Here is a 16,767-nt window from a genome sequence, read left to right on the forward strand (position 1 = left end):
TAATTTTATACATGGTATAAATAGTCAGGTCTTTTCTACAGCAACAATAACCAATGTAATTAGAGTATTATCAAAGTAATAACTGTGGTAACAGTGAAGGTAATGATACAGTGTCCTACAGTCTACTCCTGTAGAGTAACATATTCCAAAAACTTAGAATACATCACCATAGTCTACTTAAATTTGTATTGTTATAATCAGCTCGCTCTGCCAGACGATACAAATCCCACAGTTAATACCTGCAAACATTATGTCACCTCATAGTGTCTTTTATACTTGCAGAGGTCGTTCCAACATCTCAGAGATTTGCCAAAAACTTCAATGTAAAATGCTGATGGTGCATGTGGAAATGGTGGCCCTTGTAAGAGAGCTCCTGAGCAAATTTATGATTCCATAGGAGATTCTCAGGGTTGATGTACGAAGCAGAGATTTGCAACTGTCAAACAAGAGGCTCTTTTTTGGACAGTTTTGCTACACTGCAATGAAAAAAGCCCGTGTGGAGAAGAAGGTATGGGTTGGACATCTCTATGACTCTCTCAGAGACGGGTATGTGAGGTCAGCAGAGTTTCTGCTGAAAAAAAACCCTGGAAAATGTCATATTACATCACTCTCTGCTCTAACTCCATCTCTGATTCAATCTGATGCTGTCGTTGGAGCTTTGACCACATTAGGAGAGGCCTTGCCAAATGTTGTCGCTCCAAAAGAGATTGGTCAACAGGAAGAGGAATATCGGGCCTACCAGATTGTTGCAGACATGCTTCTTCGTGGACAAAGCTACATCGAAGTCGAGTCGATATAGGCTGGTGGAGCCATGTTGCTTCCTTGAAAAATACAGAGAGGTGTGAGGTATCCCACCCTGTGTAATCTAGTTAAAGCTCTTCTGTCCATTTTCACAGGCCCCTGGGTGGAAGGATCATTCAGTTTATTAGATGATATCCTTGAAGCTGACAGGTGCTCCATGAATGTGGAAACTTATGAGAGCCTTGCAGTGATCAAGTCCACACTGAAAGCCAGGGACTGGCTTTAAGTGTTCCGTTTGTCTTAGCCGGGTTGAGAAATTCCCCCCATTTCAGTGCTGGGGGTTGGTCGTCTTTGTTGTACTCCTTTTAGGGCTGGAGATCACCAGCAGCTCAGTTATTCGTCTCTTTTGTTTTAGGTTTAGTTATCGTTTAGGTAGTTTAGGGGTAAGGTGTGGGAGTGACAGCTCACTGTGTGGCTGGTCCCGCATCTTCCCAAGTTTTTTGTTCCTTTTTTGCCGGGGTCTCCAGTCCCCCTTCGGTTTGTTCTTGGGTTTTCTTTCCACAAATTAAAACAATAAAGCTGGTTTAATTGTGGACATTGTGTGTGGCGTTAGTATGTTATTTCCTCCAACCCCTTTTAAGTTATCAGAGGAAGCCTTAACGAGGCGACTAATCAAATTTTACTTTGGAGTACTATTGCCACCTACTGACCTTTCTTGGTATTGCTGTAGTATCCATAGTGTGTGAGAGCAATAGTAGGCAGGTAAGTGACAAGTTAGAAAGCAGGGATGGATTACTTAATGGGCTACTGGGCCCTGAAGCATGAGGCTCTGCGCAGAAACACTACTGTAAATTTGGCTCACATTGGGTTTGTTTATCTTATGTCTGAATGTTGTCTATTTCTTTCCACAAAATTCACCAGAATCTGTCATTTAAGGTGCTATTTTTCAAAAATTTCTCCCAGGGGAGCATACCGCCAGACTCCCCTTGACGATATCGTAACTCTGACATTGTTTCTTAACAAGAACAAGAAAACTTGTACCTTTGCCCATAGATGTGCTCTGAGATTGTAGACTGTAGGTGATAGGCCTTGTAGGTACAGGAAGGGGCGGGGCCTGAGTCTGCTCTCACACCCCCTCCTCCCGTCGGCATGGAAAAAAGTTCAAGCTCAGGATTTTTTTTTGCAGTCACCCCTGTGTACATATGTGACTTGTTGCCAGTACCTGTGATTTTTGGACATTAGCCACTGCGTAGTTGCCCTGCGAGATCCATGATGTGTCCTCAGCCACCTTGAAGCCCGTTCCTGAGAGGTTGATCTTGAACCGCCCCTGAAAGAAGAGACACCACAGAATATAAATCATGAAACATCACATTGTATTCAAACATTCATTAGACATCAATAACTGTAAACATGTGTTTTGATAAAAGGTGTCTGATTTACTGTGAGCAGCAGTAAGAAGCGGGGCTGAAAAAGTAATCTAAATATTACCAAAATGTGCCAAGTATCATATCCAGAAGGAGCTGCAATGTTTCTTTATGATAAAGAGAAAAAGTCATACAGCTTCATAGATGCCCCAGCTTAAAAATCACATTATCATTATTATTAATTTTTTTCCAGTAAAAATCAAATCCAAAAATTACAAATCTCATTAAAACGGACCCATGTCACAATTAAAATAACTGTAAAAAATAACTGCAAATTAATAAAAAGTAAATGCATTTCGTTCAGACTTTAGAAGGAACCAAAAGGTCTAAATGGGAGAGGTGTGACTCAAATACTTCGTTCAGAGGCTTTTCAAAGCAGATTAAGTTCAAACTGAATCACACACAATAACAGATTTACAAAGAAATTGTAACACATCAAAGAAAACTGTGCAAATTGCACTTGTGGAGAACACAGGCAGGCTTCTTTCCAGTGCGGACTGGCTTTAAGTGTTCCGTTGTCTTAGCCGGGTTGAGAAATTCCCCCCATTTCAGTGCTGGGGGTTGGTCGTCTTTGTTGTACTCCTTTTAGGTGGACTTGATGGATATGAATAAAACATGTATTTTTACATGTCATAATGTTGCAGGAAGAGCATGGATGTAAAGTTGATAACACTCTGTTTCAAATCACTCAAGTCATTAACAGAATGACCAACTAGGACACTTGCTTTGACAACTGAACAGTTTCCCCTCAGCTACTGTTGTTCTCACCTGTGGACATCTTGCGGCGCTGTAGCAGTCTCCAGCCGTAGCAAAGGGCACATTCTTGCCTTCGCGGGTGAAAGCAAACTGCCAATCTGTAGCTGAACAACAAGATAAACAAACAAGCTCGTCAGGTACAATGTGACAAATGTGTATCCTGAAATTTGCTGCGATACGACCTTGAATGAACTTCTATGATGATAGTTCCCATCTGCCATAATGACCGAGCCTCTTGCTGTTTAAACTGGTCTAAATCCAGCCATAGTTTTAGGGTCAGCCTAATATCAGTATAATTTCATCTACTTAGAGCAGTTTCATTTAATCCCCTCAAGCCTTGTAATTGTGTGTTGCTTAAATGAACCTCGAAGACATCTTGAGCCCATTAACCCTCGTTAGCACGGACATAATTAAATGGCAAAGGAAGTTCTTATTTGAGAGTAATGTGGAGTTTACACTGGCACAGGATGCTGTTATGTGTGGGTGTGTGTGTGTATGTGTATGTGTGTGTGTGTGTGTGTGTGTGTGTGTGTGTGTGTGTGTGTGTGTAAGCCACTCACTGATGATGTTCATCTTGCTGAGGTCCAGGCGGACTTTAGAGAAGGTGGTGATGCCGGCGGCCGTGTAGTCTCTCCGACAATCACAATCCTCTCTTCTGGAGCCGTTGGCTGGACACTGGGTGGGGTCATTGAGCCTGGAAAACACACACACACAAACGCACACACGCACGCACACACGCACACACACACACACACACACACACACACGATACCTTAGCTCAACTTTACACCTCCATGGAATTTCTTCATTTACGGACAGAACATGCTGCTGGGAGTCAGTTGGATTTTGTAATGAAACAGGCTGTTCTCATTGTTATCCCGCTTGCTGTTTACCTGAAGCCAAAGATCTCTGAAAAATTCTCTCCTTCTCCCGTCGTCAAGGTGATGTACTCCTGTGGAGTCTCTGTCTGCATTCCTGCACAGTAGACCTGAGGAGAAAAGGGTGGAGGAGGATGAGGAGGTGGTAACGAGAGAGAGGAGGGGTAGGAAATCCAGGGTGAAGGAAAGGGATGGAGGAGATATGACAGTGGGGAAAAAAAAGAGATTAGGAAGGGATGGCCAATGCATTTGCAACCTTGTACACTAAGCTGCATGAGTGAAAAAAAGTATGTCTGAACACAAGCTAGTAGAAGATGAATTTTAAGCACTTTTACAGTAAAACTGTCACACACAGAAAAGGTTCCTGCAGTGTTTAAGTCATCCAAAATGTCAGCAGATCTCTAGTTTTTTCCTGTCCCCCTCCCTCAACAAATAAACCTATCATGGGCTCATAAACTTTCTACAATTGTGAGGTAATAATGTCATAAAATCTTACCTTGAGTGATTTTCCTTGAATGTTGAGGAAGTGTTCACCGTCTGGGAGAGGGCCGTTCACGCTCTGGACGTCTTGACAGCTAGACGGCAATTGGCCTTGGAGACACAAAGGAAGTGAAGTAAATATGGACAGTACTGTGTTACAGTAGTGGTGTTTTATGAAAAGGTTTGACACAGGACAGGCACTCAGGCTGTATACACACACATGTGCACGCATGCACACAGAACATTTCAGGAGTTAAGTGAAGTGTGGCAAATCGCCGCATCGAATCAAAGAACCAAAAGCCACTCGCTCTTTGAAGTCCCATCCTACCGTAGGGAAGTAAATACACCGGACAATGAATCTTTGAAGTTTGCCTCAGATCATAAATATTTCACCGGAGGCCAAATTTCTGAGATGACCGGATCAGGTCCGAGCCATACCTAATACTGGCATTCAGCTGGCCCATCTGTAACCCTGCTAGGCTTTGACCTTCGTTCAAGAGAAACCATTTTTCTCTCAGTACTCACAGCTTGGATTTCTGCAGATTTTACGAGCCTCCGGCATGCCGTCTTGAGAACACCTATTGCTCTCCTGACCGTCTGCTGTGACACACTGCAGCGTCCTCTCCATCACTCCATCACCGCAGCTCGCTGAACACTGGAGGGGAGGAGGAAAAACGCGACAGTGTGAAAATCAAACTTGTGGATGACAGTCTGTCAGCAGTTTATGCCTTCAAAAGGCCCTTTGAAAGAAACTGCGTGCGTGTACATTTCTGTCATGTCGACATTGATTAGAGCTCCAACGTTCTTAAGGTCAAAAAGTAGCATAAGTGGTCTCATTTATTTCAAAGAAAAATCATGAAAAAAATATAAGATTAACAATTTCAGTCAACTTTCCACCCAAATTTAGCTCAAATTTTAACCTAATTTCCATAAAATGTGCAACACACAATGCAAATCAATACAAGTTTCCGTCCACTACTGTCATGTGAATGTGAGAAGTTTACTGCATGGAGATAAACACCATCAGCTGCATATTCCCCAATCAGACCGGTTTGACATTTCTGAATTAGTCGTTCTATCTTCAGCTTGTTTCTGCAAAATCTCATGGTGGTATTTTAGGAGCCTAAGACTAAAAACATGCATCTACTATCCTGATAAATGACTGAACAACATTTAGAGACACAAACACACTCACCAGTCCCCAGATTCCAACCCTCCACTCCTGTGGCGGCGGGCACGGGTCCAAATTACAAGGCATGTAGCTCTCAGGGGGGGTCCCGGGGCAGTTGGACAAAGACTGATGGCCGTACTCATAGTTGTCATTCTCCACATGCACCTCGCTGCAGGAGATCAGACGCTGGCGGTAGCCCTGGCCACAGCTGGCTGAGCACTGGAGGAGAGAATAAATCAGCGGCATGAGACAACAGCAGTATTCCACACAGGAAACATGGGTGATTTCTGTCATTTCCGCACTCCTGGGTTTGAAGGAGATTGTGATTCAAATGAATGGTCTTTTTGAAGGGTGAAGTACTATCCGCTCAGTGCAAACTGGCTTTTTACGATTCACATCTATAAGTTTCAGTGGGACGACATCATTTAAATGGCACACAGCTCCTTTGGCTCTCACCTCTGTCCACTCCCCTGTGATCCAGATTAGCTCACAGGCGTGGGTGTTGCAGCTCTCTATGTCTGGAGGTCTGATCTGGTTAACACAGTACATCTCATGGACCTCCTGCTGGTTGTGGTCCACACACGTCAAGGCTCGTCGACGGTGGCCCGCTCCACATGACTTGCTGCACTGCGGTGGAGAGAAGACGGAGATCAGGCTTTTAGAAAGATGAAAAATCATGTTGGAGTTCTATTGAGAGAAACATTATGGCATTGTTATACTGACTTTTCCTTTTAGGTACAGCGGACCAGATTATTTATGCACACCTGTCCAGCTTTAAACTGGAAGTTGTTTGTACAAGACGGGATCCTAAATAACCATTGGCATCAATGCGGAACCGTCTGATCCACATGGAACGAAAAAGTAAGGATGTCAAAACAGCGGATAAGAGCCGGGAGGAATGCACTTTGTTGTTGAGCAGAAGAACCTAAGCTGAGGACGTGACCAAGACCTCAGAAGAGATTATACAACTTATAAATCCTGAAACTGTGTGTGCCAGCAATGTGTGTGCCAACAATGTGCCCGATCAGACATCAGAGCTGAAAATCACCGCCAGCAAGTGCCTTTCGTGTTAGCACGCAGACTGTCTCCCAAAGACGAGACTATCACAGCACAGTAAATGATTTCAACAAGTTAACGCGTTATTTCTTATTGGTAGACACCCATAACATTGATGTTTTGCAGATAATGTGTGCAGTTCACCTGTGTCAGATCCATTCATACCAGTCTCTTGCATCAAAGGTAAACAAACCAGACCAGACCTACCACAAGTACTGCATGTCTTGTAAACAGAGTTGCCTACGGAAAGATATGCAACAACTTAGGCCCCAGACTAATGCCTCTGTGACAAACACATTGAGAGGCCAATTATAGGACAGGGTGGGACATATAGCTGAGAAACCTGGAAGCAAACCAGCATCTACAATACAGTTATTTCTTAAAGTAACCAAACAATTCCACAGTCAACCTTTCTTTACCAAAAAAGACTATAGCACTGAACTTTTTTGCTGAGGATTCCAGTCCTTGTGAGCCAACCAGAGACTACATAAAAGATGGATTTAAAGGAGTAGTTTATCCTTTCCAGAATACACTTATTCACTTATTTTCTTTGTATCTTCATTATGTATGAAACTAGAGCAAGGATACAGTTGGCCTAGCTTAGCATAATAACTGAAAGCATAGCCAAGAAATAGTTACATTAAGTAACTTTATGTGAAGCCACAAGTTGTATGTTTACGGATTTAACGTGTTAACTATTTAAGTGTAGAGGTGTTGGTTGACCCTTTTATAAATAAGTAAAGCATATTTCCTATAATGTGGCTATTCCTTTTTTATGGTTAGATTAAAGATTCAGGGTGGCCCTCATACTTTTCTAGGCCCGTAGAGCGTTTTAAATGCTGTTGAAACAAAAGTGGTATCCTGCTATGAAGTGTTTAGCCAACTGTAAGTTCACAACCACAGAGCCACGCGAACCTGGACGTCTTACTACATCCAGGTCCGTGCAGTAACTCAACAGCTACAGCATTCAAACTCACAAGAGTCGTAATTTAAGCACTAAACATTTATGAAGAGCTCGGAGAGGTTTCCCACTTGCGTCAGACACTGTGTGGAGTTGCGAATGCAGCTGACTCCAGCTGGTCTTCATCACTCTTAATATGTTGAACAATGTCAAACAAGTGAAATACTTGGAACTGCTATTTTGGGCTGTGCTGCTGTACTATGCAGGGATGAAACTCATGTTGAGTTTGAGGAGAGGGGAGGGGCTGAGAGAACTGAGGTTTAAGGCTTTATCCGTGAGGGAGCAAGTGAACCGAGCCAGAGAGTGACCAGAGACCCCGATGCTGCCCGGCCTGCCGGCAAAGATAGACTGATCAACAGAGTGAAAGACCTTAGCTAGATCGATAAATACTATGTTTAGTGTCTTAAGCAGAAATTATGTAGATGACTTTGCAGTGGCCCAGCCATAACCAGATTGGAAACCAGACTGAATATTCAACAAAGTATTTTGAACGTTAACAGGTAAGTTGATTATTCCCCAGTCTACCTAAAACCTTTGATACACAAAGCAATACAGAGAGCTTATAACAGGTTAGATAAAAAAAAATAAAGAAAAGAAAGAAAAAGTGCCACAAAAAGAAAAAAAAAAATTAAGTATGTCAAATTTGGACTGAAGTACAGTATTTGAGTGCATGTACTTAGTTAAACTCCACCACTGGAAGACATTTCAAGCTGCTCAGTGACCCAGATTCAACATCACTGGAACACAGCGAACAGGAACCTCCTGCTGCAGCTGCCTCTTCTAATAATCTCAATGGGGATCTGTAGCCTCCAGCCTATAGAAGATTGCTGAATGTTACTCAGCAGGAATGTACCCATTAAATACAGCCTCGCTACGACTGCACCCTCACATGAAGCAGCTAGAGCATACAGCAGATCAAAGTCTTCATACATACGTTTAAAAAGAAAATTATTTGTTTGATTTCATTTGAATTTAAAGACTGAGAATTTAAAATCTGAATACAATGTTCTTGACTAAGCGAACATTGTTTTGTAAAGAAAGAGTCTAAAGTAAAAGTCTCATCAGGACTTTCTAATGTGATTTGATCGGCTTTAATTGACTGCCATCACATTTATGATTCAAATACTGCTAAAACTGGTGCACAGATGTGACGTGTAAACGTGTTTACAAATGAGGCTTGTGTGAAGAGTAAAGGCTGGAAAGAGATCTCACATTCCTAACTTGAGCAGAAAACACCGTGTCTCTCTCTATAGCTAGAAGTCCATGATCTACCTTTATAAGCAGCAACATGTAGGGGGCTCGTTGCTCTTTATATAACCAACAGATATGCCTCACAGGTGCGCACTGACTTTTCCTACGAATACTTTTCAACATCTTCTCTAAAACGAATTGGCCAATCAGCACCAAGGCCGGAGTTATCCATTTTACAGCGAGGCTTTGTTGGGGGAAAAAAAAAAAAAAAAAAAAGGTCTGATCATCTGATTTTCATCAGCAGCTCCTCTCCTCCTCCCCTCTGGCCTCCGACTGAAGCTGCGACTCTTCACCAGACATGACAGAGCAAATTCATCTCGTTTCAAAGACACACAAAGTGGGGGGAAAAACTTCTTTGTCACGTTGCTTTTTTTTCTGCGCAGGGCTTCACTCAGCTTACCGTCTGCCAGTCCCCTTCTCTCCACCGGTACCGGGAGGGGCACTCGGCGACCCGGCAGCTCTGGCTGGATGCCGGTCTGGAGCGCTGGGAGCAGCCGCTCTCCAGCGGGCTCCGTCTGTCTCCGACCTGGCAGAACACCTCCCGTCGCTGGACGCCGTCGCCGCACGATGCCGAGCACTAGAAACAGGACAGGAGAGAGGTTTGGAAGCGTTTATTCAACATTTACCACCACGTTTAATGTTTAACGTCGTTGCTGCGTAGCAAAGAAATCAACGTATATATTCCTGAAATATCGCGATAGGCGTGAAGCTTCGCGAGTTTAGGTTTTGTACTTTGTTTGCTAACTGTCATGTTGTACTCGTGGTGGCTTTAAGATGGACAACAGCATTTATTTAAAGGAATGTATTCAAAACCACTCAAACCATCTATATTACAAATTCTGTATTATGAAGGCTATTACATACATACATTAAATACATTATATGTATATGGCTGCATATGGCTATGCACGTAAATGTTATTTTTCAGATGTATTTATTGTTTTGTTTTTGTTATTTGTGTTTGTGTGCTTAACCTTTGTTTATTCACCATTCAATTAAATAATAGATGTGTCCAATATTGAATGAGATGTGTATGTAAATTATGTGTACATGTATGTATGTATGAGGCACTGTGAATGTTAATTGAAGAATGGTTGATGGTGCGTATAGAAAACACTGAGAGAATATGTAATAATGTTGAACTGCACTGTTCATATGCGTTCAGTTTATTATAGTTCATATTCATATTTAATGGTCCTGATTTCTTTCTGCAAAAATGTGAAGAAATTCAATTAGAGCCTGGAAAGCGGATGTTTTGGGGGGGGGGGGGTTGAAACTGTGTCTAAGTTACAGCAGGAATGTTTCCAATGAAAGCGTGTACTTTCTGCTTTTAATACGGAACATATTTATACAGAGAAGGAGAGAGGGATGAAAAATCTGTTTTACTTTTGTTCAAGTTGTATATAACAGCTATCGTGTGTCTTTTCCTTTTTCCAAACAGACGATGATTCCGAAAAACCTGGACGACATGTTGCATTCATGATATTTGGTTCTTAATACAGCTTTTAGGAGTTTTGACTGATGCACTGTTGAGTCTGTGTTTGTGTACGTGCACGTGAGAAAGACTGAGACCGCCGACGTGACTCCTCATCTGTTTACAGGTTAAAAGGAGCGGGAAGTGATAAACAGCTCCAGATGATCCGGCCGAGGTGACATCAGATAACTGAATGTGTTCCAGAGGTTCACCATCTCAAGGCCGAGTCTGTTTCACACATTTTTATTATTCATATGTGTCACAAGTTTATGTATTTCAGTGTGTATTATCTGCCATGCCGTTTCAGAAGGTGAATAACTAGGTAGCCTGTTGCATTGTGGGTAATAATGCTATCCTTGACTAAAAGCTTCGTGTGGAGTATCATTTTCTCCTGGCATGTGTCCTGCTCCACAGCTGTCCAGGGCAGAGACACACATCCTCTCTGACGTATGGAGCGCAGATGTGCCCGAGTGCTCAGACTCTTGGCCGGTGAGGCGGATTCGGAGAAAGAGGCCACGAGAAAAAGAGAGAGGTACCAGACATCCCAGGTGTGCGTTGTAAGTGTGTCTGGCGTGGTGACGTTAGCGGACTGCCTCTTCAGTAGGGCACTCAAAGAAAAGATTAACATGTGGTTCCCATTGGGGAGCAAAAAGTGAAAAATGCTCGAAAGAAAAATGTGATGAGTGGAGGAAAGAGCAACAGTGAGAAGGAGGATAAAAGGGACAGAGAGGAGAGAAAAGTGAGGGCCGGAGGAAGAGAAAATGTAGAGATGAGAGGTGTGGATTTACTCTGGCTGGACTCAACATCAGTTAGGCTTAGATCAAAGAGGGGGAGTGCATGTCCGTCCTGCTGTTACAGTTTGTGTTCTGTGAAGTCGCAGCCCCGGCGTACACTACCTCAAAACCCCTGTTAGCAGCCATCCCAGGCCTCTGCTGCAACCCGGCAAACCACCACGAGATGTGTAAAAAGCACCCTGCCTGAGTTAGTGGCCTGGCATGGCACATAAACACTGTCAGGTTTAGTTGCAGATGTTCTCACACATATGCACATATTTGCAAGCAGGCTGGTAAGCATTAAAGTGGAGAGAGAGAGAGAGAGGAAAAAAAGCCCTGGTCTGGCAGCGTGAGAACAAGAGTGGTAGAGGAGTGTTTTATAGCAGGGTCAAAGAGTCCTACCTCTCCCCAGCTGCCAGTCTTCCACTTGGGACACCGTCCGCCTCGGCAGCGCCTCTGCTTCGAAGGTTTAGGGGAAAGTGACTGGCAGTTGTCCTCAGGGACGGGGCGGCCCGACCCAGTCACACAGGTAACTTTACGGGTCTTGAACCCTCTCCCACAGGCGGCAGAGCACTGCAAGATGTCAAAGGAGAGAAGGAGATCAGTTGAAATCAAAAGGTATGTATTTTGTGTTAAAACTGTGGGTACACTGATGTGGTTTTATTGGGGGGGCGTCGGCATTAAAGTCAAACAGCTCTGATTGGGATTCACAGTGCACAGAATTCGTGAAATGCCAGGCTTAATTAAATCTGAATCTGTATGACAAAAAATAGATGACTGCACAGCTATAATTAAAAACAGTTTCATTATTTACTGGGGAGGAAAACGTCTTTTGTGGAGCTTTTTTGACTCGCGAAAAAAAAAAAAGAACTTGTGAGACACAGTTCCACGTGGTTAGCTAGTCCAATGGCAAAGCGTGCCCCATCATTCCGGCAGCAGTTTGTTTCACCTCCGGGTTCACCGAGTTACTGGAAGTCTAACTCGGTGTGACAGGCACACACACACACACACACACACACACACACACACACTCTCTCACAGGAGGGAGTGGAGGAGGGCTGGACTGTTCTCAGATAATCAAAGGGGGCGTTGCATGTGGGGATGGATGGGAAGCGACAGGCTCGGAGTTGAACGAGTGCGCGGCCCAGCGTGTGCTGCTGTCCTGACCAGCGAGGGACTGTACGAGACAGGAACATGCCGTGACCTCTCACCTCATTCATTTGGGGGGGGGGGGGCATCACGAAAGGAGGGGCTAATAAAATGCTTATTCCCCTTTTTGAATCCGGGCAACCTTCCTCATCCAAATTTTATCTTTGATGTGTTTGATTCATTGGAATTAACTCATGTTGTTAGTCATGTTAGTGAGTTGTTCATTTATTTAATCAATAAAGACAAAAAAAAAAAACGATGGATACATTTGTTTTTGTTTTTTTTACAAAGCAATTGAAAAAAATAAGTCATAACAACACTGAGTGGTGGAATGTGACATATGTGACAGAGCATCCCGTGCATGATTCATCACTGAAAGTTCCCCTGTTTCAAATACCACCACTGATAGAGAACACAATATACGATTCTTTAGATGCACTAAGGCAAGTGAGTGGGTCATCACAGGTGACGCTGGACTCTCCAGTAAAAGGCTCAAGTCATAAAACATTTACAAAGAGGCAGTCCTCTGGAGTGTTGTTCTATTCGAAAGTCAGGGCATTCCTCAAAACCTTCATAAACTTTTTTGTAAGGACTTTCTTGCCGTTGTACTGCAGTGTTATGCCCTCAGAATACCTTGAGAAATGCAAATGGGTCACATTAAAACACCATGTGTTCTATCAGTGTATGAACCCCACATGCAGGATTCATTAACTTGGCCCAGAAGTTCTCCAGGGTTCTGTAATTATCCAGCGCAGTTCACCGATACAAACATCAGTGCTCATACACACAATTCCTCCTTCATCAGGTAATAAATACACTATATAAACCTATTTATTTGCATCCACTTTATTTGCCAGAGGAAGAGTGTGTCATCCACTAATCGCACAGTTGGTGGTTCGACCCACATATTGAAGCGTCCTTTGGCAAGACACTGAGCCATGTTGCTCCCAATGGGTAGACCACCATCTTGTATTACTTCATGTGGTTCTTCTTTGGGAGACATAAATAATGCAGCATGAGTTATAACTAGCAACATGGTGAATGAGGGGCTTCTACCAAAAAATGTATGCAAAATGTTTTAACGGTGCAAATTGAGAAATGTATAGGCTATCTAAGACATCCAATTTTAGCTGTAAAAGTCCAGGGAGGCACAGCATCCATCAGCACCATGTGGAATCAAACCCCCCCCAACGCACTTTTTACTGTCAGCATAGCGTTCAGGAATCCTATTCAACTTTGTTGCGTTTTCGTTTTTGCGGGATCACAGCAATTTCCCAGAAGCCTGTCTATGCTGATGGGATGATACGGGAAGGGGCCCCTCCCCAGATCAAACGTGACCCTTGACCCGCCAATACACGACTGCATTGTTTTGCTGACGGCCCCCCATGTTTATTTGAGTCACCGTCCTTGGCCCCCACATCGCTGCACTGTCATCATCTCACGTTAAACCAGAGTAGAGGGGCCTGACAGAGAGGGCCAAAGGGCGCTGGCGCTGGCATGCGTCATCAGGCGTCGCAGAAAGAGCCGGGGCATTAGGCATTAAGAGTGACTGAACACGCTAAATGCATTGGGAGGTATACCGAGGTATTGTCATGCGGGACAAAGATTCACCTTGATGGAGAGAGCTTTGAACTCCTGATATAGGCGGTAAAAGCATGGTCGCTCAGAGAGGTCAGCAGAGGCCCTGACCACATAAAACAACAAGGATATTGCTCAGTGATTTGTGCCTTTTCATTCAGGAAAAACAGCCCAGTGAATAGACTGGCGGGGAGGACTGCTTTATAAGCTATTTGCCCGGCCTCTCTTTTTAATGTAGTGTAATGTAATAATATAATATAAAATTAGATGCTTCCTTTTCCACAAACACACTGTAATTACTGTAGAACTGGAGCTGGTGATCTCTTTCAATACAGGGCTTAGCAGCAGGACTACAGTGTTGCGAGCAGTGAGGCTATTGGTGTAATGCATGTTGTTTGAGGTTGGTACTTGGGTCAGTTATCTTGGCTTATGACATTTTTGGACAGCCAGTCTGAGCCAGCTGCCAGCAAGCTGAATGTTGTTTTTTGTTTTTCATTTTTCTCAGTTCACACAGACCATGGTCTGCTAACAGCATGTTAGTCACACAGCCCACAATAAGCTGTGTTCTTCTTTCCAATGTACAGTGTAGGTTTTTGTACCGCGTACCAATAAGTTATGCACCAGCGCACACATGTAGGTACACATGAACAATCTGAGACCCTCTGCAATAACTAATACCATAGGTATTTTTTTTATACCTATTCTTATATTGACATGGGTCATAAGCAAGTATCAGCCACCAACATTCGCTGGTCAAATCAGTAGAGACTTCTTCTGTTGTTGAGGGAAGTTCTGTGTTGTGTATCTATTGTACTTAGTTTTGGCATTGGGCTTTCAAAATTTTAGATCCAAGTGCAAATGTCTTTTTAAGCCCTCCAAATGTTATCCCCTCATTCCCTAACCTCACATCTTGCTCCATTGCTCCTTCATGCATCAGTATACGCCATGCTGGTTAGTACGAGACACTAGATTGTAAATTGGGAAGAATTCCGCTTTAATGCGAAGTGTTTCCAGAATGGTTTGTTCAAATAAGAATGAAAAAAAGCCTTTGACAGTACCTCTACTTCACTTTAATCGTAACCTTTTCTGGAAATAAACAAAAATCCAACAAATCCATAAAAAATTAAATATTGACATAACATTATAATGTAGTAACAATAAATACAAGTAATTACATAAATGTACAGAAATCTTCTTGAAACACAGACTACAGAATACTGCCATTTGTGAATAAGAGACAGACAAAATACTTATTTCAAGAGCCTGTTGATACGATGTTTGAGCTGTACTGCTATTTGAACCAAGAGGTTGACCGCAAGGAGTCAAACTGCTAAGACTGAAAAATAAAACTTATCAGGAATACCAGGATGTGCTGTGTTAATACCGAGTTATACTTTCACTGATTCAACCTAGATTTTATTTTAAGCTGCATTACAATCTCACATGTGGGAGTCATTGCGAAACGATTGTTCTCATTAGTAAATGATGTGTGGTAGAAAATGTACTCACTGCTGTGTTAACAGGCCCTTAAAATAAGGTGTGATGTCAGTACAGACATTTATGACCAGGAGGAGTCAACTGGGTGGGCTGCAGGCAAAAGCTGCCCCTAACCACAGATTCTGGGTCAGTTTTTCACTGTCCACAGCAGGATGGTAAGCATTACAAGGTGGGAGATGACAGACACCCTGGATCTGTGTTTAGGGCCATCAACTGCAATGAGTAGCCTCAACAACTCATGCTTAATCTTAGCCAGCCAAAACCCCTCCAGTGCAAGGGAGAGAAAGATACGGCAGGGGGGCAATCAAAACAGAGACTGAGGTAGACACAGTAGGTTGGCTCAGAGTAAGAGCTCTGGATACAAAACACTATTAACTTCCCCTGTGGTCACAGGTATCACATGTTTAGAGTATGACATTTTTAACAGTCCATTCTCGTAAAGGTTGAGCAAGTTGTTTGATGGACATTTGAAGACAGTTCAACATTATTTCATCAAATCTGTGATACATTTGGCTGACCAATCGGATCGATCCACTAACTGCTCATGGAGGAAATAAAAAGTACAGAAAAGGCAGCACCAAAAAGCAACGTGCCACAATACACACCTAACTGACCAACAATATGATGATTCATTTTTGATATCTTGTATCTCCCTTGTTTGGCCAAAGCACCACTGTAGCGTAGATTATCATAGTTTAATGGCTAGTTGAGTTGTGTTTTGTTCCAAGTGAGGTATTGTTGAGCATAGCATATTTAGCCACTCCAAGTACTTACTGTACAAAGAAAACATTAACTAACACAATATAAATACACTCATATCAAAGCACCTTTGGAGCAGAGAGATTTAAACCTAATGTTTTGGCCACGCTAAGGAAATCTGGGTCAAAACCCTCTGCCAAACTGGAATACAATGGCTATTAGTTCTAATTACCACAAACTCGGCGAGACACTTTATTTTACAGTGCTGGTACAGCTGCTGTTCGCTGGTGTTTACTACTGATACTGGACGTTTCAGGAACTTTTGAGTCAACATATTCATGCTTCAGTGTGTCATTGTCATTTTGGGGCAACACCACTGTTGGTTTTATAGCAGAGTGTGAATTCATAAACTGTAAAATAAAGTGTCTAAATAAGATTAGTAACTTCTCTAAAAAAAAAACACATGTGCCTTGAGACAAATTGAATTCTTGATACAATAGCCATTTCATAGATGTATATAGTACAAAGATGTATATATAGTACACAGCCCTATCTATGTTGGTGCTTTAATGTTCATAACAGAACATGAACTACATTGTGTAGCACCATATATTTGGAGATTATGGGCCATTCTTTGGATAATAAAAGAACAAGGCATCGTACTGTATATTCCTGATATACAAAAACATTCATCAGTATTTGCATATGAACAACGACTGGCTAAATGTGCGAATACAAAGAGCTAAGACACAAAATAAATCACTTTTTAAAGTTAATGCTATATACAAAAGATATAAAGGAAAAAAATATCTTAATAAATTATCTTTAAAAACAATATTTTACAAAACTAACTTTGATTGTGATACAAAGTGATCCTGA

General features: G+C 42.5%; 1 protein-coding gene and 1 long non-coding RNA gene across 2 annotated transcripts in view; one reads left to right on the top strand and one right to left on the bottom strand.

The window, feature by feature from the left end:
• Window positions 1-16,767, bottom strand: part of LOC119021080 (A disintegrin and metalloproteinase with thrombospondin motifs 9-like) — a 46,716-nt gene that overhangs the window by 4,696 nt on the left and 25,253 nt on the right. Inside the window, exons 29-38 of the mRNA XM_037101058.1 lie at window positions 11,368-11,538; window positions 9,119-9,295; window positions 5,907-6,077; window positions 5,475-5,669; window positions 4,805-4,934; window positions 4,296-4,390; window positions 3,815-3,909; window positions 3,482-3,615; window positions 2,934-3,025; window positions 1,964-2,068 (exon numbers count right to left, since the gene is read on the bottom strand). Coding sequence (XP_036956953.1) covers window positions 1,964-2,068; window positions 2,934-3,025; window positions 3,482-3,615; window positions 3,815-3,909; window positions 4,296-4,390; window positions 4,805-4,934; window positions 5,475-5,669; window positions 5,907-6,077; window positions 9,119-9,295; window positions 11,368-11,538 — 1,365 coding nt within the window. The remainder of the gene's footprint in view (window positions 1-1,963; window positions 2,069-2,933; window positions 3,026-3,481; window positions 3,616-3,814; window positions 3,910-4,295; window positions 4,391-4,804; window positions 4,935-5,474; window positions 5,670-5,906; window positions 6,078-9,118; window positions 9,296-11,367; window positions 11,539-16,767) is intronic.
• LOC119021083 lies at window positions 9,152-11,265 on the top strand. The gene is made up of 3 exons (XR_005075473.1): window positions 9,152-9,317; window positions 10,320-10,418; window positions 10,607-11,265. It is a non-coding gene; the product is annotated as an uncharacterized LOC119021083 (long non-coding RNA).

The sequence above is a fragment of the Acanthopagrus latus genome, chromosome 6 (assembly GCF_904848185.1).
Source record: "Acanthopagrus latus isolate v.2019 chromosome 6, fAcaLat1.1, whole genome shotgun sequence".
Taxonomy (NCBI): domain Eukaryota; kingdom Metazoa; phylum Chordata; class Actinopteri; order Spariformes; family Sparidae; genus Acanthopagrus; species Acanthopagrus latus.